At 47.8% G+C, this 26,542-nt stretch overlaps 1 protein-coding gene across 3 annotated transcripts in view; it reads left to right on the top strand.

Annotated features, from left to right (window-relative positions):
* The first annotated feature begins 4,265 nt into the window (after positions 1–4,265).
* The window catches only part of Rgs10 (regulator of G protein signaling 10), a 44,702-nt gene continuing 22,425 nt past the window's right edge, over positions 4,266–26,542 (top strand). The window contains exons 1-4 of one of the 3 annotated variants that reach the window (XM_037210041.1): positions 13,020–13,113; positions 13,295–13,456; positions 21,833–21,948; positions 23,542–23,628. In XM_037210041.1, coding sequence (XP_037065936.1) covers positions 13,450–13,456; positions 21,833–21,948; positions 23,542–23,628 — 210 coding nt within the window. In that variant the 5' untranslated portion in view covers positions 13,020–13,113; positions 13,295–13,449. Of the gene's footprint in view, positions 4,632–13,019; positions 13,114–13,294; positions 13,457–21,832; positions 21,949–23,541; positions 23,629–26,542 lie in introns of those variants that run through there. The other 2 variants (XM_028885660.2, XM_028885659.2) reach the window with 2 other exon arrangements.

Genomic DNA, 26,542 nt, shown 5'->3' on the forward strand with positions numbered 1-26,542 from the left:
TGATACATGTAATAATTGCACGGGTTATTTTTTTTTTTAATACTTTTTGGCAGAAATGACTGGTTGTCAAATTATTCACTGGCTCAGTGGATGTAAACACTTCAAAGACTCTATACATAATGCCAAAAAGCATCTTACCATGTCTGCCTCCCTGAACAACTGAGTAGTTGTAAGGACGTGCTCTCCCTTTACGTCTTGTAAGAATGACTATTAGTAATTATACCTTGTACACATCTCACTGTTACTACCACGTCAACTTCCTATAATTAAAACAAAAATTCAGGGCTGAGGTCTGGCTCAGCGGCACAGTGCTTGCCTGACAGGTGCAAGGCTCCAGGTTTCATCCCCAGCACCACAAATAAGCAAAGAAACACTCCCCCAAACCTTTTTGACTGTATGTAGGCTGAAGTTTCCTATTTATGGAAACGGCTTGCGGTGGGAGTGCGAGTAATTTGGATTCCAGTGATTTCTTTGTGCGCCTACATGTGCTAGGCACCATGCCAGGTGCTTTTATTGTTTATTACTGCTGCAGCCACACCTTCAGAATGTAGGTGTTACCGTGTCCCATGAGGCTGTGATATGCTGAGGACAGAGTGCTGGTCAGTTTGTATGGCTAAGATGGGTACCGGGTCATTTGACTTGGAGCCTAGCATATTTAACCCTACCTCAAAGCGCTTATGCGGATCTTATATACACACATATGTATGTACATATATATTATGTGTATATATGTATACACACGATATATGAATATATGATATACACACATACATGTGTCTGTATATACCACATGTGAAATATATATATATACATCATATATATGTCATAAGACAGAGATTCTAACATTCACAGCTTACCAGTTTTGTTTGAGACAGGGTTTCATGTAGTGTAGACTGGCTCTAAACTCACTATGTAGTCAGGATGATCTTAAATTTGAGATCCTGCTGCCTCCTTCCCCTGAGCGCTGGTGATATAAGTGTACACCATCATGCCCCGTTCTATTTAGTGTTGGAGATCAAACCCACAGCTTGGTGCTTGCCTAGCAACTGAACTATATCACCAACCAGGCCTCCCAAAGTTTTACTACTTTATTTAGTTATTTAGCTATTTTTACTTTACCTTCCGTGTATGAATGTTTTCCTTGCACACACTTGTGTACACCACAAGCATGCCATTTGGATCCTGTGGAACTGGTATTACGGATGGCTGAGAGTTACCATGTGGACCCTGGGAATTGAATCCAGGTCCTCTGCAAGAGCAGCAAGTACTCTAACCACTGAGTCCTCTCTCCAGTCCCCACATTTACTTATTTTAGTCTGTATAAGTGTGTAGAGTGTCCATATTGGCCTGGGCATGGTGGCGCACACCTTTGATCCCAGCACTAGGGAGGCAGAGGCAGGTGTATCTCTGTGACACAGTTTCAAGGCTAACCTGGTCTACAGAGTGAATTCCAGGGCAGTCGGGGCTACATAGTGAGACCCTGTTTCAACAAAACAAAACAACAACCAAATGAGTGTACATGTCATGCCGTGAACGTGAAAGTCAGAGGGCAGTTTGCAGGAGTCAGGTCTCTCTCTCCCCCCGTGTGGGTATCTGCTGAGCTATCTCACCCACCTGCACTAAAGTCTTAATATTCCTGGGTAGAATAAGCCACACTGACCTACAAAGCTCAGCTCTCTGAAATCCCAGTCTACCTGAAGAACTCCAGGGCCCCTGCCTCTGGTCTGATGTGATAGTCTGTCCTTTATCTGAAGATAAAGCCAGCAGAGGGAGGGATGGAACCTAACCTATTTGCCTTCTTGGCCAGTCAGCTGCCATCATTTCTTTTGAAGGCTTGATTGAGAGGAGCAGCAGAGGGGCAAGACTTGGAGGAGTGATCTCTCTTGGAGGGGGAGAGTCTTCAGTTAGGATTCAGACTGTACCCATAACCCACCTGTGAGCCTGCTCTGACAGCTTGAAGCTTTTTACCTTTTTTTTTTTTTGTTTTTCGAGGCAGGGTTTCTCTATGTAGCTTTGCGCCTTTTCCTGGAACTCACTTGGTAGCCCAGGCTGGCCTCGAACTCACAGAGATTCGCCTGCCTCTGCCTCCCGAGTGCTGGGATTAAAGGCGTGTGCCACCACCGCCCGGCTTTTTTTTTTTTTTTTTTTTTTTTAAATGCCTGTTTTATTCTGTTTGTTTTTGAGACAGGGTGTCACTATGTAGCCTTGGGCTGTCCTGGAATCTCTGTGAAGACCAGTCTGGCCTCGAACTCCTGGAGATCCACCAGCCTCTGCCTCTGTCTTAAGTGCTGGCATCAAAAGTGTGTGTCAGCACAGGCTTTTTACTTTTATTCTTGGTCTCTGTGTATTACATGTGAACACTGGCTCTTGGAGCTACATATATGAGTGTTTTGTCTGCATGTATGTATGTGTGCCATAGGTGTGCCTGGCACTCAAAGAAGCCAGAGGAGGACGTCGGATCCCTACAACTGGAGTTACTGATGGTTGTGAACTGTCATGTGGGTGCTGGGAATCAAACCCTGATCCTTAACCCCTGAGCCACCGCTCCAGCCCCAGGCAGCACACATTTCATGAGTCTCAAAACAAAAACAAACAACAACAAAAGAAAACCGAACTGTTTACTAACTTGCAAGCTCCAAGCTCACAGGACAGAGAAAAGGGTCTGAGCTGTTAACTTTTCCCATTATCCCCCGTTGCCTAGGGAGCATGGAGCACTTAGCTCAGCAGGGTCTCAGAGCACATCCTGGGCCACAACGGGCTTGTTGAGGGCGTGGTGGTGGTGGGGGGGTGGACCTGGCTGTTAGTGTTGGGTTTGGCTGGCTGTGTCTACCTTCTACTCTATTGTGTTGGTCTCTACGTTTCGTTTCCTGTGTTAGCTTTGGCGTATCTGTGATTAGCCTCTTGGGGAAGCTTTCAATGGAGGTCAGTCGGGAAAATTCTGTTACTCTTCTCAGAAAGCAGTGATCTTTTGGGATGGTTAAACTCTTTATCTATCTATCTATCATCTCTCTCTCTCTCTCTCTCTCTCTCTCTCTATCTATCTATCTACCTACCTATCTATTATCTATCAATCATCTATCTATCCATCTATCGTGTATCTATCTATCTACTTATCATGTATCTATCTATCCATCCATCTATCTATCATCTAGCTGTCATCTATATTGAGAGAGACTCTCTATGTAGCCCTGGCTGTCCTGGAACTCGATATGTAGACCAACTGTCCTCTAATTCAAAGAGATCCTCCTGCTTTGCCTGCGGAGTCCTGGGACTGCTGGGATTAAAGGAATGCTACGCCACGCCTGTCGGTTTAGGTTCAACTCTTACAGAGTGCTTGCCTATTACCAAAGAGCCATTTCAATGGCCGGGAAGCCTGTCCCGGGAGTGAGCCAACAGCAGCCGGAAACACTCAGAAAGCCCGGCTTGGAAGCCAGGCTCTCTGATGGTGCTCACCTGCAAGCCGCAGCTGAGGGCTTCTGCAGCCTTCAAGGAACGGAACATCCTCTTTGGGTAGCACAAAGGGCCATGTTTGGAAATGACGGAGCAGGAAAGGGTAGGGAGAATAACCACAGAGGACCAGAGCTGAGGTGGCGTTGGGACTGCAGGGTGGACAAAAAGGGAGGAAAATGGAGCAAAATGGGAAGCTCAGAATAGAAGATATAAAGGAAAGTGCCAACTAGTGAAAATCCTGCGAAAGAACGTGCAGGGGGGTGGGGTGGGGGGACTGGGGAATGGTTTAGAAAAATAGCAATTAGCACAGCTAAAAATAAAGACCAATTTCGAGACAAAGCCAGATCCAAAGGAGAAAAATAAAACTCGCCAGAAAGACAATTCCTTGCAAACCAAATGCTCAAGAAAATGGGGCTAATGACACCCCCGTCTTGGGCTGTTTTGTAGAAGAAATGAGAAACTAGATGAGCGTGAAGCGCGGCGCTGAGCAGGTGACAGGCACCAGGAAAGGAGCGATGAGCCCGGCTCCGGGACCTACGGGATTCTGCTAGTTGAGCGTAAAGGTCCTCCTGAGACTGCACCCAAGTGTCGTCCAAGTTAAAAATGTGCCGGCGCGCTCCGATCTGCGCTGGAACCGCAGAGGCTCAGGCAGTGTTCTCTGAGGTCTGTCGGTTCCAGAGCCTCGAAGCCGGGACACAAGGCGTGGCGTGGGCTGGAGTGGGCACCCACACTTGTCTCCTGGTTTTGGCAACGCCTCCTGGGTATCCGCCGCGTGAGCAGGCGGTGCACCCACAGAGTCGGAGTCGGGTAGACCCGGGGGCGATCTAGAAGGTGACTACGGCCTGGCAGGGACAAGGAACGCTGTGCGTCTCCCAGGCCGCGAGGGGAGGGACCGGGATGCGCGCGGGACCTGAGGGTCACCCGAGGCCACTTCACTCTACCCTGAGCGGGTAGCTGGAGACTGGACCCAATGCCCACGGGTACGGATGATCTGGGAGAGGGGAGCGCCGCGGAAAGAAGGCGGCGGGCGGGGCCTGGAGGGGCGGCGTCGCGTGGGCTCCACCTCCTCTTTGCCCTCCTCGGGTTCTGCCGCCGTGCCGCCCGGCTGCTCCGTCCTCGGGCGCCCGCGGCTATGTTCACTCGCGCCGTGAACCGACTGAGCAGGAAGCGGCCGCCGTCTGGTAAGTGACTGTGGGCGCTGGGGCGCGGGAAGGGCTGGGTCGTGGGGGTCCCCTGGCGCGGCTCGCGGTGCCTCCCGGACAGCAGCTGCGCTCCTCCCGGCTCGCTCTGTCCCAGCCGCGGCGGGAGCGCAGAGCCGGGGAGCCGCCCCGGGAGGAAGTTAAGCTTAAAGCTAGAGCCACAACAGCTTTTTTTTCCGAGAGAAGGTCTGAGAGCCACGGGAGACACAGAACAGCCCCCTACTCTGAGGCAGCGTGGGAGCCAGGCTCCCCTCCTATGTGCAGCCTCCGCCACCGGCCGAGTGGGAAGGATGCTCCACCGGACCTCTGCATCCCCGGAGCGGCCGGCCCCGCGGCGCCAAAAAGTGGAGTCCCAAGGTGGCTGCACACCAGGGCGGGGGAGTCACTTTGTCTTTTCCCCTGGACCAGTCCGACCCACAGTTTGGGGCAACTTGGCAAGACAAAGAACCCACAGTGCAGAAATGGTGATTCGAATCCTGTCATCTTTTTTTTTTTTTGTTCATAATAACACCTAACATTCTTTGGTGGCTTATGTTGTGGCCAGGAGCTGTGTTGACATCTGTGCTTTTCTCTTGTCTTCACCAGTAGACTAGCCGCGCTGGAGGGGTGGGGTTCTGAAGCCAGGGTCTTGGGTGACCTGCTCTACTCCTAGTCGGTGGACCCTCCAAACCTACGTTTGTTTGCTTGCTCGACTCTGGTTTGGAGTTCACCGGCTTGCTTTCCTGTCGCCCAGAGATTCACTCTGTGTCAGCCGGTTTCCTCTTTTCACCTAAACATCAACTGTGGTTAAGCGACTGCAATCAGACAGATTGAATCCCACTGCCATCACTCACCAGCTGTGCAACTTCTTTGTAAGGGGTAGGGATGTGCAAAGTGTAGCTTTAAGTGCTTAATTGGAGCCTGCCCTCCCTCCACCCATCACCTCATGCAAATCATTTCATTAAATATTTAAGGCGACCCTACTAAAGTCAGATTTTGTGCAGTTATTTGTAAAGAGTTGCACCGTCGCCTAATGTGAATTAAAGTGCTCCATTAGTGTCGTCTGTGTGGCCAGATTCCCTTGTGAGTGTTGATGGCTGACGCAGGCAGGCTATGGAGAGGTGGTCAGATTCTAGGCACTGGAGTTAAACTTCCAATTCCAACCTTGACTCTGTCATTCGGCGACACTGAATAATGAATGTCCTTGGACCTTTCTGTGCCACAGAGCTGTGCTGGTGCTGGCTCAGTGTGGCTTGCAAGAGCCAATTGCTAAATACTCAGGGCATCTGGGAGCTGTTGCGCAGTCATAGGTGGGTTGAAATTAGCTGTGGTGGGACATATCAACATACGACAGACATCAGGGCTTGTGAACAGTGGATTTCGGATTTCGGAAAGCTTAACTACACACTTAATTTTAAAAATTTTTAAATTACATTTATCGTGTGTGTGTGTGTGTGTGTGTGTGTGTGTGTGTGTGTGTGTGTCCGTCCGTGTCCATGTCCATGTGTGTGTGTGTGTCCCCGTGTGTGTCCCCGTGTGTGTGTGTGTGTGTGTGTGTGTGTGTGTGTCGTCTCTGTGTGTGTGTCGTCTCTGTGTGTGTGTGTCGTCTGTGTGTGTGTGTCCTCTCTCTCTCTCTCTCTCTCTCTCTCTCTCTGTGTGTGTGTGTGTGTGTGTGTCTGTCTGTCTACTGTCTGTCGTCTCTCTGTTTTTCTGTTTGCCTGCCTCTCTGCCTGTGTACATGCCACAGCTTGCATGTGGAGGTCAGAAGACAATTGGAAATCAGTTCTCTCCTTCTACCGTACAGGTCCCAGCAATCAAACTCAGGCTATCAGGCTTGGATACAAACCTCTTTACCCACTGAGCCATCTTGCTGGCCCTTAACTACAGACTTTAATTCTGATAAATATGTGTTCAAGTTACTAATAGCAGGGCCAGCAGTAAAACATGAGAAGCTCCAAAATGCAATGCTGGATACGTGATAAAGGCGTAGGAGTTACGAGCTTCCTTTTCTCTCTCTCCCTTGTTATACAGAGCAGTTGTGAATAGCCCTGCATAGGGCTTGTTGCTTTGAATTATATTTGGCCTGAATAGAATAGAAATAGAGCCACTGAATCATGACAGATGAATGGATTTTGGATGCTTTTGCATATGGCCACATTGCATTCCCAAGCTGAATGGCAGTTTCAGAAACGTTAGTCGCATGTACCTGTTCCAGGGCAACAGACTTGAACACTGATGACGTTCGCCCACACTGCTGATAGAAAGGCCAGAAGTTAAACAGCGGGGCTTGGGGTTGGATGTCTGGGGTGTAAGAGCTCAGCTTCCTTGAAATCTGTGGGGATGAGGTCCGCCACTCTTGTGAAAGGATATGTGCCCCTGCCAGTCTGGTCACTGACATCACCACAGAGCAGCAGGAAAAGAAGGCGTCCAGTGAGAGAGGGAGGGTGGGCAGCTGGCAAGCTAGCCACAGGATGCTGAAGGATCGGAGAGAGGGTAGTTTTGATTTTTTTTTTTCTAGTGGTGCTAGGGCACACCCAGGGCCTGGCACATGCAGGCAAGTGGTCTGCCACAGAGTGACATCCCACCTGATCGTTGCTTTTTAAAGAGTTTTTCCATAATGTCCAACTCAGACCCCACCCAAGCTGGAGGTACCCCTGCAAGAACCTGGGCTTGGAGCTGACAGCAAGCCTGCCTCCTCCAGAGCATTTTATGTGTGGCCGAAGGAGCTAAATCTTATTAAAGATGGTATCCAGAAGCTAAGAGCTGTGAGCTCCACCCATTTCTAAGGTTTATAGTTTGAGGCCCCTTTGTCTCATTTCTGAGGTCTCTCAAAGTATGTTTTGCCTGCCAGGTTGGGGAAGTGGGGGCTTGATAAAAGTCAGACCCCGGTTCAATCTTAGGGACCCAGGGGAGCACAAAGAGTTAACTGCATTTTTAGCAAGTACCCCAGTGTTTTGTTTTGTTTTTGTTTTTGTTTTTCTGAAATGTGAGGACTCCTCAGAGGGTCCTGTCCCCTGCCCACAACCTGCACTGCTAATAACTGGCAAGATCCAGCTACATGGCCCGTCAGGGAAGTTCTCTTTACGTTATCCCATTAAACCCTGGGAACATTGCAGAGTTATTGCTGGGCTTACGTTTTTATTTGAAGGTGACAATCTGCACAGAAATTTAACATATTTGTTTTGAACAACTTGATGGAGGAGCGTGTTGGTGGTTGGGCAAACTGACTCTTGTAGAGACTCATGGGCTAGGCCTTGGGGCTGCGGGAGAGCAAGGCTAGCCTGCAAGATAAGATGGCCTTTTTGTCTAGATGACATCAGCTCAGCCCGCTTGGGTCCCCCCAAGAGCAGCCCACAGACAAGATGGAGGTGGGCAGGAGGTGCAAGGTGACAATATTTTGTTTGTCTTCTGTCCTCAGAACAGAGGACTTAGATGCCCAGGCAGGGTCTGGATTGACTATTTCCTAGAGCTTTCGTGGGGAACCAGACACTTCCCTCCTCGAGCTGAGTGATCCCCCTGGCCCCCCGCATGCTGGGTTCTAAGAACTTGTTGTTTATATTGTACTAAATATATTCTGGTCGCTTCTGCTTCCCCCAGACAGCTGGTCCACTGCAGCAGCCTGGGGGGGCCGTCAGAGAAGAGGGGCCTCAGGCGGCAATAACAGCAGCCCCTTGATAAGGGCCGTCAGGAGGCATCCACTATGGGAAACAGTCCCTGCAGACTCCCAGGGACAAATTTCTCTTTGCGTCTGGTTCCTATCTCTCGAGGGCCATGCCTAGTGCCCAGGTTTGCCTTGCTGCCTTTGCCTGGTCTGTCCTTTTCAACCCCATCCTTCTGCCCCTCACACTACCCATAGAGGTATTGGGCATTCCTACCTCCTTAAGGGTGCCCTTCCTCCAAGCCTGACTGGTACTCGGCATCCGACAGTAGCCTGTTTCAGAAGAAGGGAAGTTGGGTCCCCAGGGGTGGGAACTACTTCAAGGCTACTCGTCTGCAAAGAAGCAGACACGATAACCTGTCTCTGACTAGTCCAGGGCTACCCGTACACACAACTACTCAGTCAGCTTGTTAGCTATTTAGTGACTAAGCATGGAGGTGATGACCTCTGCTGTCCTTCTTCCCTCCCATCTGAGAGGTCCTGGTCTTATCTTCTCACTTCATAGTAAAGCCGTGACTAAAAGTCAGAGTTTCCCTTTGTTGTGTCTTTACCTGACTTTCCTTCCCAGCTTCTTCCGCCAGCCGTTCTGGAACAGACTCGACCTCCTCCATCCTGCTGCTTGCTTCTTTGAAGTAAGTTGCTCCATTCACCTCTGTGGGCCTTATTTCCTGGTCGGGTACATGCTCAGAGACTGCCGTCTGTTTTCAGTAGTGTTTTCTTCTTTCCGTGCCTCTGACCCCTTGATCAGTGCCCAGCTTTTAGCTCATTCCTCTGAAAGTATTGATCATTAGAGACTGGAGTCAGGAGTACCAGATGTGGCGTTAACCCCTGAGGAACACATCACCTTTGTTCTTAAGAAATGTGTGGGCTGGAGCCGGGAGAGAGCACCGTTGGTGAAACGCTGTTCATTCAACGTTAGGACCACGCGCCTGCGGCTCGATCCCCAGAACCCCGAGGACGGTGCAGCACTGGGAAAGTGGAGTCGTGTGGATGCCGGGAACTCACTGGCCAGTGAGCCCAGCCTATTTAGTCGTCCTTGGCCAGTGAGAGACTCTGTATCAAAAGAGAAGGTGGACAGTGCCTGCGGGGACACCTGTGTGCACACGTCCACCAGCACACACAGGAACAGACACCCGAAAAGCACTCTGTGGGCTGGGGCTGGGGGTGTAGCTCAGTTAAGAGAGGGCTTATTCAGCAGGCCCGGAGCTCCGAATTCAGTCCCCAGCACAACATGGTGGATTCCAGCACCAGAGAGGTAGAGGTAGGAGGTTCAGGAATTCAAGATCATCCTTGGCTAAAGGCCAATCAGAGCTACACGATGTCCCTCTCAACACACACACACACACACACACACACAGAGAAACACACACACAGCACACACACACACACACACACACAGAAACACACACAGAGAGAAACACACACACACACACAGAAACACACACACACACACACACACACACAGAGAAACACACACACAGCACACACACACACAGAAACACACACACACATACACACACACACACAGAAACACACACACACACATACACACACACACAGAAACACACACACAGCACACACACACACACACAGAAACACACACACAGCACACACACACACACAGAAACACACACACAGCACACACACACACACACACACAGAAACACACAGAGAAACACACACACAGAGAAACACACACACAGCACACACACACACAGAAACACACACACAGCACACACACACACAGAAACACACACACAGCACACACACACACACAGAAACACACACAGCACACACACACACATATACATATACACACACACAGAGAAACACACACACAGCACACACACACACACACACAGAGAAACACACACACAGCACACACACACACAGAAACACACACACAGCACACACACACACAGAAACACACACACAGCACACACACACACATACACATATACATATACACACACATACACACACATACACACACTCACAGCACACACACACAGACACACACACATACACATATACATACACACATACACACACAGACACACACTCACAGCACACACACAGACACACATGCATACACACATACACACAGACACACGCATGCATGCACTCACAGACACATACATACTCATAGACACACACAGACACACACATACACACAGACACAGACACACATGCATACACACATACACACAGACACACACATATACACACATACACACATACATATACACATACACATATATACACACACACAGACCCACACATGCATACACACATAGACACACACACTCACAGACGCACATAGACATACACATACACACAGACACATATACGTACACACACACAGACACACATTTGCATACACACATGCACACAGACACACACGCATACACACACATACATGCACACACACATACATATACACATACATGCACACATAGACACACATATGCATACACACATACACACAGACACACACACATACTCACAGACACACACACATACATACACACATACACACAATACACACATACATACACATATATACACATACATACACATATATACACACACAGACATACACACTCACAGACACAGACACACAGACACACACATACATACACACAGACACACACAGACATACACACACACACGCAGACACACATACTCACAGACGCACATACATACATACACACACATATACACACATATATACATACACACATAGACACACATATACACACATACACACACACATACACATAGACACACAGACACACACATACATAACACACATATACACACATACACACATACATGCACACATACACACATATACACACATACACACATACATGCACACATACACACATATACATACATGCACACATACATACACACATAGACACACATATGCATACACACATACACACAGACACACACACATACTCACAGACACACACACATACATACACACATACACACAATACACACATACATACACATATATACACATACATACACATATATACACACACAGACATACACACTCACAGACACAGACACACAGACACACACATGCATACACACAGACACACACAGACATACACACATACACACACACAGACACACATACAGACGCACATACATACATACACACACATATACACACATATATACATACACACATAGACACACATATACACACATACACACAGACACACACACATACACATAGACACACAGACACACACATACATAACACACATATACACACATACACACATACATGCACACATACACACATATACATACATGCACACATACATACACACATAGACACACATATGCATACACACACACAGACACAGACACATACTCACAGACACACACACATACATACACACATACACACAATACACACATACATACACATATATACACATACATACACATATATACACACACAGACATACACACTCACAGACACAGACACACAGACACAGACACATACACACACATATACACACATATATACATACACACATAGACACACATATACACACATACACACATACATACACACATAGACACACATATGCATACACACATACACACAGACACACACTCTCAGACACACACATGCACACATAGGCACATACACACACAGACACACAGACATACACATACACAGACACACATACATATACACATAGACACACATACACACATAGACACACACTCTCAGACACACACACATGGACACACACATACATACACAGACACACACACATACATACACAGACACAGACACACACACACATAGACACACACATACATACATAGGACACATACATACACAGACATACATACACACACATAGACACACACTCTCAGACACACACACATATACACATACACACACATACATACACAGACACACACATAGACACACACATACATACATAGACACACATACATACACAGGCACACATACATACACACACATACACACACATACACACATAGACACACACTCTCAGACACACACACATACACACATACACACACATACCTACACAGACACACACATAGACACAAACACATACACATGCTCATACACACACATACACACATAGACACACACACACATACCTACACAGACACACACATAGACACAAACACATACACATGCTCATACACACATACACACATAGACACACACACACACATACATACACAGACACACACATACACACATAGACACATACACACAGACACACACACATACATACACAGACACACATACACACATAGACACACACACATACACACAGACAGACACACACACATACACACATAGACACACACACAGACACACACACATACACACATACATACACACACACACACACACACACTCCCTCCCCCAAAACAACAAACTCAACCAATCAAGCAGGAAAGAAAATAAATGCATGGGCTAATTCATGAATGACGGTGTGCTTGGGAGGCTGCGGCTGCGGTTTGCGAGAGTCTGAGACCAGCCAGAGCTGCACCGGAAGAGCTTGCCTTAGAACCAGCCACCCCCTCACACACAGAGAAAGCATGACTGATTCTGACAAACACTTTTACAGGTTTGGGATGAACCCAGGGCCTTGTGCATGCTGGGTAAGGGCTCTACCACTGAGCCACACCCCTAGCCCAGAAGTCCCTTATCTTGAAGCGAGTTTGAGACTGGGAAGAAAAAGTGTGGGGAGGAAAGGCACACTTATCCATAAATGTCGAGCCCCATTCTTGGAGACAAGGAAAGTCAGTGAAAGGGCTTTGGGGCCATTGCCGGCTTTTTGTTTTGTTTTTCACAGCCTGGGGCGGGGCGGGGGGGGGGCCGCGGGGAGGGCTCATTGTTTTTTAGGCCTCTTGCCGCCTAGAAAGTGGGGATTCTTGGGAGGGCACAAGCATCAGTGTGGCATCCTTATTTCCTTCCCTCTAGTTGATGCTAGAAACTGTGGCCATCTGTTGTTTAGTTCACCCAAAAGAGGATGTTGAGGAGTCTTTTCTCTTTGGACCTGGGGGTGTCCGTGAGCCCTGAGCCTCCTACAAAGCCGCTTTGAGAAGGCAGCGTGGAACTTCTAGGTGGACCGGAGCATGGAACGTAAGGACTACCCCTTCAGAACTGGTTCTTGGCTTGCCCAGGGATGGAGCAGGGCTCAGGGAGGTGGGTTTTATGCTGAGACAAGCGTCCCGGGGACTTCTGTGCACACTTGCCTTTCTTTGAGTCCCAGGCTCTCTGATCAAAGTGTCACAACGTGTGTTCAGAGCTGCGCCACCCTCTGCGTCCTGTTTTCCTGTTCTTACGTGCTGGTTCGTAGGAAGCTTGTTTTAAAACTTTTAAATTTCATCTTCTTCTTTTCTTTTTTTGCTAACTGCAGCACATGTCCACCTCCCCAGCTGGGGACTGGTGTGCCTCTAAGGTAGTTCTCACAGGCTAGATACCGGAGTGGTAAATACGTAAAGTAATATTTAGATACAGGATTTCCATGACCCAGTTTCTGCGGAACCTTAAGCAGATCACCAGTTCAAACAAACAGATTCTCTGCTTCTATATTGGGATGTAACTTTTTAAAAAAAAATGTATTATGCTTGATGTGGTGTAGGAGATAGGAACTTTTTGAATAAGATTTCTGGGTGTAGCCCTCCCCTGAAACTTTATGCGAAGGAGCTCATCTGCTTTTCTTCCTTTTCCTTTCTTTCTCATTCCCCATTCCCTCTTCTTCTTCTTCTTCTTCTTCTTCTTCTTCTTCTTCTTCTTCTTCTTCTTCTTCTTCTTCTTCTTCTTCTTCTTCTTCTTCTTCTTCTTCTTCTTCTTCTTCTGTTTTAATTTTATGGGCTAGAGTCTGTCAGAGTTCACACTGGTCTGGGGACTTTGCTGTGTAGCTGAGGCTGGCCTGGTGCTCCTACTTCTCAGCCTTCTGGATACTGGGTTACAGATGAGAGCGTTGGAAATGAAGGTGGGGTGCTATGGCTAACTGCTTTGGAATCTGGGGCGAACATCCCTGCCTTTTCCTGGATGTGAATGTCTCCTTTGTCTCCTTCCATGTGCTGTTGAGTTTATGGGTACTTGGAGCAGCTCCTGTGAGGATGTAAGTTGTCTCTGCTATTGAGGAAGTTGGATGGATGTTGAGAGCTTATTAAAATATTATTTGGATTTGGGAAATCGTCTACTCAGGGTCCTTACATGGCTCTCCCTGGGGAGTAATAGCAGAAATCTACGCTGCAAGCGCTCAGGCCTGTTGAGTGCTGCAGATGCCTTTTGAGTATGGATTTCTAGGGAATTCCTGTCTGGAGAAAGTCTCGATTAGGCGTGACATCATAGCTACTATAAATAATGTATTACGAAATGGATCGCAAGTAACTCGCTCCAGCCATCTGCATGGCCGTGCTGCACACATCTTCGGAGACAGGCTTTCACCGAAGTCAGAAACCACACGGAGCAGCCAGCACTGATGGAAACCAAACTGTCTGCTGCACATGCTGTGTGCTAGATGTTTCTCCCTCAGTCTTACAGGACTCCCGCCCCCACCCCCGACTCCTCCAATGTGGAACTAACCTCAAGTTTCTCAATCTTTCCCCACACTATGAGTGTTACTAGTCTCCCCCTGCTAACAATCTCCAGGATCTTACCACAGAGCTCTGGCTGAACTCTATATAGACCAGGCTGGCCTCGAACTCAGAGATGTGCCTGACTCTGCCTCCCAAATGCTGGGACTAAAGGTGTGCGCCACCACCGCCTGCTATTGTCAGCCTCTTCAAAGCTGCTCTTTTCTGGCCTCTCAATATAAAGATGAGCAGAAGTCAGCATTAAGCACAGCAGTGGAGCCTTGTGGGAAAGAACAGGTGCCCTGAAGCCAGACTGTCTGCCTTTGGAGCAAGATTTTCATTTCCTCGATAGGTGACCCTAACAGGTCTCATTTCTCAGCTTCTTCACCCATAAAATGGGGATGCTATAAATGTCACATGAGAGTGCTTTGCAAGGCCGAAATGATTCAACCCACATGAAAGTGTGGGGCGCAACCTCACACCTGGCAAGCAATTTGTAAGTGGTCTTGTTATCAGCTAAAGATAAATTTACTGAAAAATTAGGACCAGGCCTGCAAAAACTTGAAGACCTGAAAAGAGGCAGGAAAACAAAACAGAAAACAGTCGAGCAACCACAGCACCCCCTTTCTTCGCCGCAAAATGTAAACAGAAAAAATTGAGGCAAACTAATATTACTGCAAATTGCTTCTTATAGCTTGAGAAATCTTAAAGCTGCTAGAAAAGCACGTTTAATGTATTTCCCCCCACCTGGGCATTCTAAGCCCGCTTCCTTGCCTAATCATCTAAAATGGAAATTTGTCGATGAAAAAGGGGCGATCAGGCTGGGGAGACGGCTCTGGCAGTCAAGGGCTTGCTCTGAGTGCACAAGGACCTGAGTGTGACCCCCAGACCAGGGAGAAGAAGGCAGTTTGGTTTGTGATTGTAATCCCAGTCCTGGGGAGGCAGAGGATCCCTGGGGCTCATGGCCAGCTGTTCTGGTAGAATCAGCCAGTTCTGGGTAAAAGTGAGAAACTCAGATTCAAAAAATCAAGGTGAAGAGAGGCTGAGAAAGACACCGGGGACCTCTGGCCTGTACACACACACACACACACACACACACACACACACACACGCACCCCTAACCACCCACGAGTACGAATGAGAGAGTACCTGAATTTTGTGGATTTCAGGACAAGGTTTGGGCAGTTGTGAAATCTTGGCATGGCGTTATTTTTTCTGTTTTTAGTCGTTGTTAGTATCAGTCCTTAGTATTAGTATTTTGAGAGGGTCTCCCCATAGAGCCGTGGCTGATCTGGTGCTGTCTTGGTGAATAAGCCTGGCCTTGAGCTTCCAAGGATCCTCCTGGGATTACAGACCTGTGCCACTATGTCTTTAAGTTTAGAAGTAAGCTTGCCATTGAGAAAAGTCATTCTTTCTCTTGTATGTTACTAGGTGAAATATCCCATAAAGTGAACGGAGAGAGCGTAGGGTCCCTTACTCAGGCTATATCAAAAAGTAGATCAAGTCTTCTGAGCAGGGGACACTGAGTCACAGAAATGCCCCAAATTCAGGTGACTTCTCAGGCTATGCTAGATGGAGTGGGCTGGAGGTCCATCTTCCCGGAACTTGGGGATGATGGCTTTCTGCGGGCTGGTGCGGTTTGCATCTGTCTCCAAGTTCCTACTGTGAGGTATTGGGAAGGAATACACTTTCCAGGTATTCTGTTTCGATCTGGAGCCTCTGGCAGCTGAATCAATGAGTCAAAATAAACCTCTTGTTTTATAAAGTAGCCTGCCTCAGGTATGTTGTTATAGAAATGAAAAATAGACAAAATATAGATGACATTAAGTGAATTGTGTTTGCTGATGTTGAAGATCTTTGTTGTAACAACAATAAAAATCTTTTTTGTTTGTTTGTTTGTTTTTGGTTTTTTGAGACAGGGTTTCTCTGTGTAGCCTTGGCTGTCCTGGAACTTGCTCTATAGACCAGGCTGGCCTTGAACTCAGAGATCTGTCTGCCTCTGCCTCCCAAATGCTGGGGTTAAAAGCGTGTACCACCACTGCCCATCCACAACAAAAACCTTAATCGAACTTGAAAGTCAGGCTGGATCTGATGGCATGGGCCTGTAATCCCAGCTCCTCAGGAGACTGAGGCAGGAGGATTTCCAAGATCAATACCTGTCTGGGCTACAGAGTGAGTTCAAGGCCAACCTGGGCAACCTTTTCTCAGAATGAAGAGGAGAGGGGAGGGGAAGAGCAGAAGAAGGGGGAGGAGGGGGAGGAGGGAGACGTGGTGGATGGGAACATAGTTCAGTGGTAGAGCACTTGCCTAGCATGTGCGAGGTCCTGGAGTCAATCCCCAGTATTGAAAAACAAACAACAAAAAACCTTAAAGTCAATCTGAAGTCTTGGAAAAGATCCAAACCAGTATCTAAGGAAAGTGAAAACACATGACCGGAGATGGGAGAAGAATCCTGTGGGAAAGTTACAGTTGCAGAGATGGACAAAAGGGAAGGCTTTCTTTTAGTTAAGAGAACTGAAGTCCGAAAGAGGCCCAGCAGCTAAGAGTGCATACCACTCTGAAAAGACTTGAGCACTCTGGTTCCCAACATGCTGACCCAGCAGCTCACAACTACCTGGAACACCGGGTCTGGTGCCCTCTTCTGGCTTCCTTGGGCACTGCACTCACATGCACATACCCCTCCCATACACACACACACACACACACACACACACACACACACACACGAGTTCTGAAGTTGAAACACCAGTAACCAGGACTTTTAAGAATACCTTTCTAGCCGGGTGGTGGTGGCACACGCCTTTAATCCCAGCACTCGGGAGGCAGAGCCAGGCAGATCTCTGTGAATTCGAGGCCAGCCTGGGCTACCAAGTGAGTTCCAGGAAAAGGCGCAAAGCTACACAGAAAAATCCTGTCTCGAAAAACAAAAAAACAAAACAAAACAAAAAACCTTTCTAAGCCTCTCCTGAAAAACCACACAGTATTATTGTTATTTCCTGATGTAAGGGATATGAGAGACTACCATTTTTTGTGTTCCAAGGACCCCGGAGTCCTATGGAGGCAATCCTGATGGGGTCAGAGAGGTCCCACTGGTTCCGTGTGGTGATTCTTTAGACATATCATCTATGACAAGTCATTTTCTTGGGTTTTTGTTTCTAGTCTAAGGAGGCAGTCTAAATAGTAGATTGGAGTTGTACAACTCTGTGTGTATGTGTGTGCTTGTACACATGCATTCTGTGTATGTGTGCATATGCATGAGGACAGCATGTATGTGGAAGCCAGAGATTGATGTCACATGTATTCCTCAGTCACTTCCACCATGTTATTCTGGGACATGGTTTCTCACCGAGCCTGGGATTCTGTGATTCAGCTTGACTGCCTTGTCAGTGGGCCCCGGCAACCCTCCTGTCTCTGCTTCCCTAGCACTGGGCTTACGGAGGTACTGCTATATATGGGTGTATGTGGGTGCTGGCTTTGTGTGTGGGTGCTGGGGACTGACCTCAGGGACCACAGGGGCCATCTCACTTTTTGTTCAACTGAAAGCTGCCACAAAAAGCTAATCCACAAGTTTGGTTATCATCAGCAGGAAAGGGGTGGTTTGCATTTCCCGAGCGGTAGAGGCAGCTTTCAACTGCCCGAGTGCAACCCACCAAGCACATTTATTTGCCAGAGAGCAAGGCGGCGAGCCCCCTAGCATGGTGTGGTTGATTATTTAAGAGTGCCAAGAATTTCGGCATCCTTTCAGACCACGGCTGAAAACGTGGAGGAGAGCGCGTGGTGGCCTGAGGTAGTCCCTAGAACAGTGCACCTGTGTCCTGCTGCTTATTTACTTAAGAGAGTCTGCTGGGGCAGTGGAGTAAATGGTCAAACTGTGTTCTGGAGGCAGAGGACAGAAGGCAAGTTAGAGGCACGCTTGGCGGAATGAGCCCTGCTTCGGGAACTCTCTCGTAATGATGATTTAAAATGATGATTGTAAATGATGATATGTGGGGAGAAACTGTGTCCAGGGATTGACGTTCCATGATGGATAGGAGCCAGGAACTCATTTCTTACCCATGAGTTGGAGAGAGTCACTTCGGAAAGTCAACAGGGTCGTCTGGTAAAGTGATCTAGGGAGTTTGCTCTGACGGAGGAATGGGGCTGCCGTAAATAATTTCTCACATTATTAGGAGTATCTGTCATGATGGTGAGCATGAACACTGTCCCTAGGTTTCTGATGCTACTTTATGGAGGTGCAGGAGATGGAGCCCCAGAAAATTAAGAGGTTAAGGTGTGGATCTGCATGTGGTGGTACAGATAGGCAACTCCAGCCCTGGAAAGGCCAAGGCAGAAGACTGTGAGTTCTAGGCTAGCATAGGCTATATATAGTGAGACCCTCTCTCAAAAAAGCCAAACCAAAAAAAAAAAAAAATCAAGATGAGGATGTGTTGTTTTATATCAAGAATGCCAACTGTCAGCTAGGAAGTATTCTCTCTCTCTCTCTCTCTCTCTCTCTCTCTCTCTCTCTCTCTCTCTCATTCTCTTTGTGTGTGTGTGTACAGATAAGCATGTAAGTGTGTGTGCACACGTGTTGAAGCCAGTGGCAACTTTTGATTGTTCCTTAGTCGCTGTCCACTCTGTTTTTGAGACAGAATCTCTCCATGGCCTGCGGCTTGCCAGTTCAGCCAGGCTCACACGCGGGTGCTGGGAATCGAACCCTGGTCCTCATGCTTCTACAGGAGCCTCTTTACCAACCAAGCCAACTCCTCGGGCCCAAGTCTAGTATATTCTGATAGGAACTTTCTTAAATAGCTATTTTCCGTGATTAATAAGTTATAAAAATTTTTCAATCATGCTTCAAAGGTGATTTACTTTGTTGATTTCTTAATAGAAAGTTTATTTTCTTCTAGATTCAAGCTTTCTTTCTTTTTTTTTATAATCTTATTTCTAATCTTGTGCTAGTTGTAACACAGCTCCCTTGGTAGGTCGTTCTTTCCAGAAAGGGGAGAAAGGGAATGACAGAGTACTGCTCTCAGATAGACTTCCTATTTTTTGTCCCCCGATGGAGACATAGTAATTCTATATATTTGTTAGCTATGGTGGAGCATTTAAACACATGTTGTATCAGGATCAGGTCAGGGTAATTGCCATATCTACCACTTCAGATTTTTCTCATTTCTTTGTGAGACTCTTTCTACCTGCTGTGGAGAAAATGCACAGTTTGTACTTCCATCTTAAATCCTTAAATAACCTCGAGCTCAGAGGACCCTCTTCAAATGCACGCACAAATTTTACTACGGCCTTGAAGCTCAAACCAATCAAACTGGGGTTTGAACGTGGACTCAACCGAAGCAACATGCCAGTAGTTTCCCATGACTCTAGGACTGGGTCAGGTCTGGAGACATGTCTAATGCATTGCTTCTTCCTTCAGCCAAGTGGCTCCAGTGTGATCGTCTGAGACCCTCTGTCCCTTTTTCTTTGGTAAAGAGGGTGCTAAATGTCAAGCCTGTTAATGTAAGATGTCCCATGCAGTTGCCCATTCATTCTGTGCACTAACAGGTTAGGGGGCTGCCTCAGGGTCAGCGATATTTCATTAATTAGTTAATTAATTAATTATTAATTAATTCATAGTGTCTCATGGTTCTCTAGCTAGCTTTGAACTCACTGTGTAGCCAAGGATGACTGAACTCCTGATCTCTCTACCTCCCCAGTGCTGGGATCCCAGGCAGGTGTTACCATTGCTGCTTTTGTGTAGGAAAGGAAGGAACCCAGGGCTCCGTGTAAGCTAGGCAAGCACTCTCCCATCTCAGCCACATCCCTGTCTATAGATTTAGAGATATGACATATATATAGTCTATAGTCTATGATATATATTTAGTCTATATATATATATATATATATATGTATATATATATATATATATATATATATATATACTAAACTAAACTGCTGCAGAGACCTCCAGGATGAGCCGGACAACAGAGCTTTAGATACAAACTAAGAGTGGTGTGAACCCACACTGGAGGTCCAGGTGAAAGGGAACGTGGAGACTAGTGGTGCTTTATTTAAAATGTTGGCATTTGCTTGCCATGAATTTTCTTTGTTCTGGGACTCGGGATAGAACCCAGGACTCTGCACATGCTAGGCAAGCATTCTACCCCTCACACACATCCCTAGTCCCATTATAGATTCTTTTTTTTTTTTTTTCTGTTTTTTTGAGACAGGGTTTCTCTGTGTAGCTTTGGTGCCTGTCCTGGATCTCTCTGTGTAGACCAGGCTGGCCTCGAACTCACAGAGATCCAACTGTCTCTGTCTACTGGGATTAAAGGTGTGCGCCACCACCGCAGCCGCTGCCACTGCTGCCACCGCCTGGCCCATTATGGATTCTTTGAGCATTCGTTTTGAATTAGAAAAAAAGTGCTACATGAAGACATTTGTCTTGATGCCTGCATATCTTGACAACTCCTGGTGTGATTGTCCTCATCCTGGCTCTGCTTCTCGTAAGGAAGACGCAGAAGACGCTGCGGTCTTGGAGCTTTCAGACCCGTGGAGTCACTGTAACTGTGCAAAAGCAGAGAGGAAAGAATCGATGCTGAGTCAGGGGTCCACGGGAGGTGGATTGCAGAGAGACTCGGGGCCAATGGACAAACTCAGACATAATAGAATGTAATAGAAATGGCAGGTCCCTTGCTCTGAGCCTCATTTTTTTTTTTTTTTTTGTCTTAACCTTAGTTGTTGGGTTTTTTGTTTTTTTGTTTTTTGTTTTTGTCTGAACAACAGAGGGAATAGTGACTCCCACCTCAGCAGACTGAGTCTACTGTGACAGGCCCTGGTACATGTTGGTTTGGGGATGATGGTGGTGATGACGTTGCAGTATAGATTTACAGTAATATCCTCCTATGCACAGGACAGAGCCTTTGGGTGCTGACACTGTCTGAACTGTGTTTTGTAGATATCCACGACAACGGGAGCTCAAGCAGCAGCCAGCAAGGCCTCATGAGTACAGCCAGATGGGCGACCTCCTTGGAGAATCTTCTGGAAGATCCGGAAGGCGTGACAAAATTTAGGGTTTGCCTTTTCATTGTTCATTGGAACTGATGTCACAGGGAAAGCTTAGCTATGTGTATGATGGGGGGTGGGGGCAGAGGGACAAGGACAATGTTTAACACTGTCTGCTCCAGCTAGAGACTAAGAACTGTTCACCTCCCCTGACCACTTCAGACTTCCAAAGGGACATACAGCCTGTCTCTGGTTTTCATATAGTTAGTGGGGAAGGAGAGAGGGATCATGGGGGAGGGTGCGAGTGTGGGATCTGGAGGAAGGATTTCCAGGACTGGCAGGGATGATCTGGGTCTCTCTGGCATGAAAGTTTGTTCTCTCCAGTCTCAGACCCTCTCTGGATGCATCACTACTGTTGAGAGAGGCTGGATGGTAACTAACAAAGTGAAGCTGGGGAAGGAATCTCCCAAAGGAGGGCTGGTGGACAGGGAATGGCTGATGATGGACAGGAAGGGCTGATGATGGACAGGAAGGGCTGAAGATGGACAGGGAAGGGCTGATGATGGACAGGGAAAGGCTGATGATGGACAGGAAGGGCTGATGATGGACAGGAAGGGCTGATGATGAACAGAGAAGGACTGATGATGGACAGGAAGGGCTGATGATGGACAGGAAGGGCTGATGATGAACAGAGAAAGGCTGATGATGAACAGAGAAAGGCTGATGATGAACAGAGAAAGGCTGATGATGAACAGGAAGGGCTGATGATGGACAGGAAGGGCTGATGATGGACAGGAAGGGCTGATGAAGAACAGGAAGGGCTGATGATGGACAGGAAGGGCTGATGATGGACAATGAAGGGCTGATGATGAACAGGAAGGGCTGATGATGGATGGGAAAGGCTGATGATGGATGGGAAGGGCTGATGATGGACAGGAAGGGCTGATGATAGACAGGGAAGGGCTGATGATAGACAGAGAAGGGCTGATGATGGACAGGAAGGGCTAAGGCTATCAAGAAATAACTTTTCCTGCCAGTATGACTGCTACTGCTCATTGGAGGGTCACACCGATCTTTGGCAATTTGGCTTTTTAGGTGATGGGCTGAGGTGTCGCTGGTCCTCATGGAGCTCCTGGGGTGGAGAGTAGAACTGTAAGCACTGTCTAGATGCCAGGGAGGTTTGAATGCAGCCGCAGAGCTGACCATCGCTAACTCTTTACCAGCAGTCCTAGGAAAGCACACCTCCAACTTAAAATGGTCTCCGTCACTGTGATTTGGACAGGCTTAATATTTTCTTTCCTTTTGTTTAAAAAAAGGGCCTGGCTTTGGAGGAATGCACTTTGTCTAAACAGTGTCTGGAAGGGGCTGATAGATCTTCCACTTTAATTTACTTTTGGTAATTTATTGTCAGCTTAGAAATGCGACTAGATTCTCCGCTTCATTTTTATTCTGCCCTGCAATGTCAAAACCATTAAGGTGAAATGCGTAAGAAATTCTCGCTTCAACATTAAACACGTTCTTTGTTTTTCTGGGTGGGGTTTTTTCAAGGGATGATTAAACCAGGTTCCTCTGTCCGCTTTTGCCATGCCATCTTAGAAAGGAAGCTTGCGTTTTCTCAGCACTGAACGCTAAATGACTCCTCTCCCCCTTTTTTATATGTAGGAATTTCTGAAAAAGGAATTCAGTGAAGAAAATGTCTTGTTTTGGCTAGCATGCGAAGATTTCAAGAAGATGGAGGACGAGAAGCAGGTACTTCACTGCCTTCTGCTTTTGTGATGCATTTTTCCTCCTGTCATGCCGTCACAGCTGCCTGTTGCCTGAATCTGGGAACTGCCCAGACTGTCCTGATTCATACTAGATCTGAGGGGAGATGTCAGCTCTTCAGTTGGTACCTAGTGCTGACCAAATACTAACAGTTTTTGTTTTTTTGTTTTTAAAAGAGCACGTTAGCCATTTCTGAAGAGAGCTGTTCAAGCAGGCCAATGTTCCAAGTAGATGTGAACATTTATTTGTAGCGTGTCATTTCGTTGACTGTTTTCTTCATAAATAAGTCACGAGGGTGTCTCCCCAAGGTGACACTGGTGTTGTCAGGCATGATTAGCAGATGTGTGCCTGTGAAAGCACCCTGTTCATCAGGTGATTCCTTGTGAACCCCCAGGATCTGTCAGGCATTCTGTGTAGGAAGTTTCTGACTTCTCCCAGAGGTAGCCTTGAGTCCTCAAGCAGCCACCGAAGGATGGATGCCAGACAGGTGGACCAGGTGGGGTTCTGAAATGGCCTCTCCCTCTTTCTCAGGGCTACCCAAGGGCGTAAGTCCTGTGAAAGAGTGTGGATTCTGGGCAAGGCTGTTGAAGTGAGGGGAATGGGGGCCAGCAGAGGATGTCCTGTCCTGCTTCCAGCACCTAGATCCATTGTTCCCTGAGGGTCCTAAGGCCATGCCTCCAGGCTGCTTCAGTCTTCAGCCTTCTGCTGGGAGAGCTCCAGGCCTCGGCTTCACTACCCTTGTTCTTCTGTCCCTGAGACCTGGGGGACCCCTCTTCCCATAGAGTCTTCTCCCAAGATTGGACATTTGGATTCTTCTTTTTTCCTTCTGGTATTGGGGATTTAATCTAGGGTGTGGTCCATGTTGGACAAGCATTTTCCACTGAGACATGTGCCCAGCCTCGTTGTACTGTCTTTTGTCTCTTTTGACAGGGTCTCACTAAGTTGTCCAGGTTGGCCTTGAACTCACTCCCAACAGGCTACTGTATCTGAGTAGCTATGATTACAGGCCTGTGCCTGTAATTCTAAAGTGAAACCACTTAATTTGTCAACATTGGAACTCATTTTAGTTTATAATCTCACTGTCTCAGTCACTGTTCTGTTACTGTAAAGAGGCACCATGACCAAGGCAACTTATACAAGAAAAGCATTTAATTGTGTGTGTGTGTGGGGGGGGCATTGCTTGCAGTTTCAGAGGGTCAGTGTGTAATCATCACGGCGAGAAGCAAGATGGCAGGCATGCAGGCATGGAGCTGGATCAGTAGCTGAGAGTTTACATCTGCAATGAGACTGGTCCTGGCATGGGCTTTTGAACCCCCCCAGTAACACACCTCCTCCAACAAGGCCGCACTTCCTAATCCTTCCCATACAGTTTACCAACTGGGAACTAGACATTTGAATAGATGAGCCTATGGAGGCCAATGTCACTGAAACCACCACACTTGCCCTCCAAACAGAACAGCTCTCCAGACAGAGGTAGCTTGTAGGCTGCCAGGTTTGGAGGTTCTGTCTCTAAAAGCTGGACTCTCCAGGGCCAGCAGCCATGAATTTTTCCTGGAGAAGGCACCTTACTGCTGCCTTTCAAGGGTCTCTTCCCAGGCTGGAGCAGCCTGTGGCCTTCCTCCTTGGAATGGACAAGAAGTGAATCTGAGATGGGTTCCCCTGGCTTCAGTCTCCCAGGCTGGCCTCGTTCCACTGGGAATGACTGCGGCCTCCGCGGCTTTCTGCCGTTTTCTCCCCAGGGCATCCTTGTTGGAGAAGGGACTTAGGGTTGAGGTCCCCTGGGAAGGAGCACACACTGTTCTCCTCTGTCCCCAGCGTTGAACAGGCCTCCGAGAAGCACTGCTCTTTGCTGGCCTTGTGCATCTGGTGTGACCAGCATCGTACCATGAACATCTAGCTCAGAGTCAGGTGGCCAAGCGGATGTCCTTCGTCTGCCTTGTTCTTTGAAGGTCAGGCAAGAGGGGGACCCACAAAAGAACAGATCTATCCTTGTGGCCCAGACAGGAAGCCAAGGCCCTGGGTAGAGCTGGGCTTAAACCATGATCTGGAGGCAGGCAGCCAGCCCCCTGCACACCTGCCCTGTGTGTGTCTGTTCTTGTGGGGTGCCCCAGTCCTTGCAGAGTGCCTGCTCAGTGCCAGGCATCGTGAAAAGCCCTGGAGACACGCACCTCCTGGACAAACCAGATAAGCTTCGTTAAAAGCTCTGCAAGTGTGATGCATGTAGACACCAGAAGTGGGAAGCCTAAGGGCAGGGGAGCCAACCAAGGTCTACTGGGAAGTGAGTTGTAGCCTGAGACCTGCAATGGTGGTTGCGGAAAGGGAACCAGGGACTCCAGAAGCAGGAACAGCGTATGAGAAGACCAGCCTGGAGACAAGAGCGGGGCGGGGGGTGTCCTGTTTGCCAGGGGGCCTACTGGGCTGTGTTTGAAGGTAAGGGTAGGTAAGGTCCGATCTGAGAATGGGGGTGCATGGCAAGAAGGGACCTCATGCCATGGCCCTGGAGAGTCCCTACAGGACCTTAATGTTGTATGTGGCAGATGTAGTATTGGGTGGCACTGCTCTGTCATAGACTACGGAAATCTAGGCTCAGCAGCCCTTCTCTTCACCCCCATGTCCCCATTACTGGGCTCTGGAAGGCTTGTGTTCCCAAGTCTGGAACATAACCCAGTATTATAATGAATGCTGAGTTGATTCCCCCCTCTGCCCAAGGAAAAAAAGATGCTTGTCTCAAACTTTCCTTTGGAGCGTGACAAGTCAGGCCTCCATCTTATGCATTTCTCAGCACTCTTCCAAGCTCCAACAGAACAGCTCACCAAGCTTTGAACCCTCGGTGGCTTTTCTAGCATCCTCCACAGAACCCCATGGTCAGGTCTGTCACAGTGATACCTCACTGCGGGTA

The sequence above is a fragment of the Peromyscus leucopus genome, chromosome 1, assembly GCF_004664715.2.
Source record: "Peromyscus leucopus breed LL Stock chromosome 1, UCI_PerLeu_2.1, whole genome shotgun sequence".
Lineage (NCBI taxonomy): Eukaryota > Metazoa > Chordata > Mammalia > Rodentia > Cricetidae > Peromyscus > Peromyscus leucopus.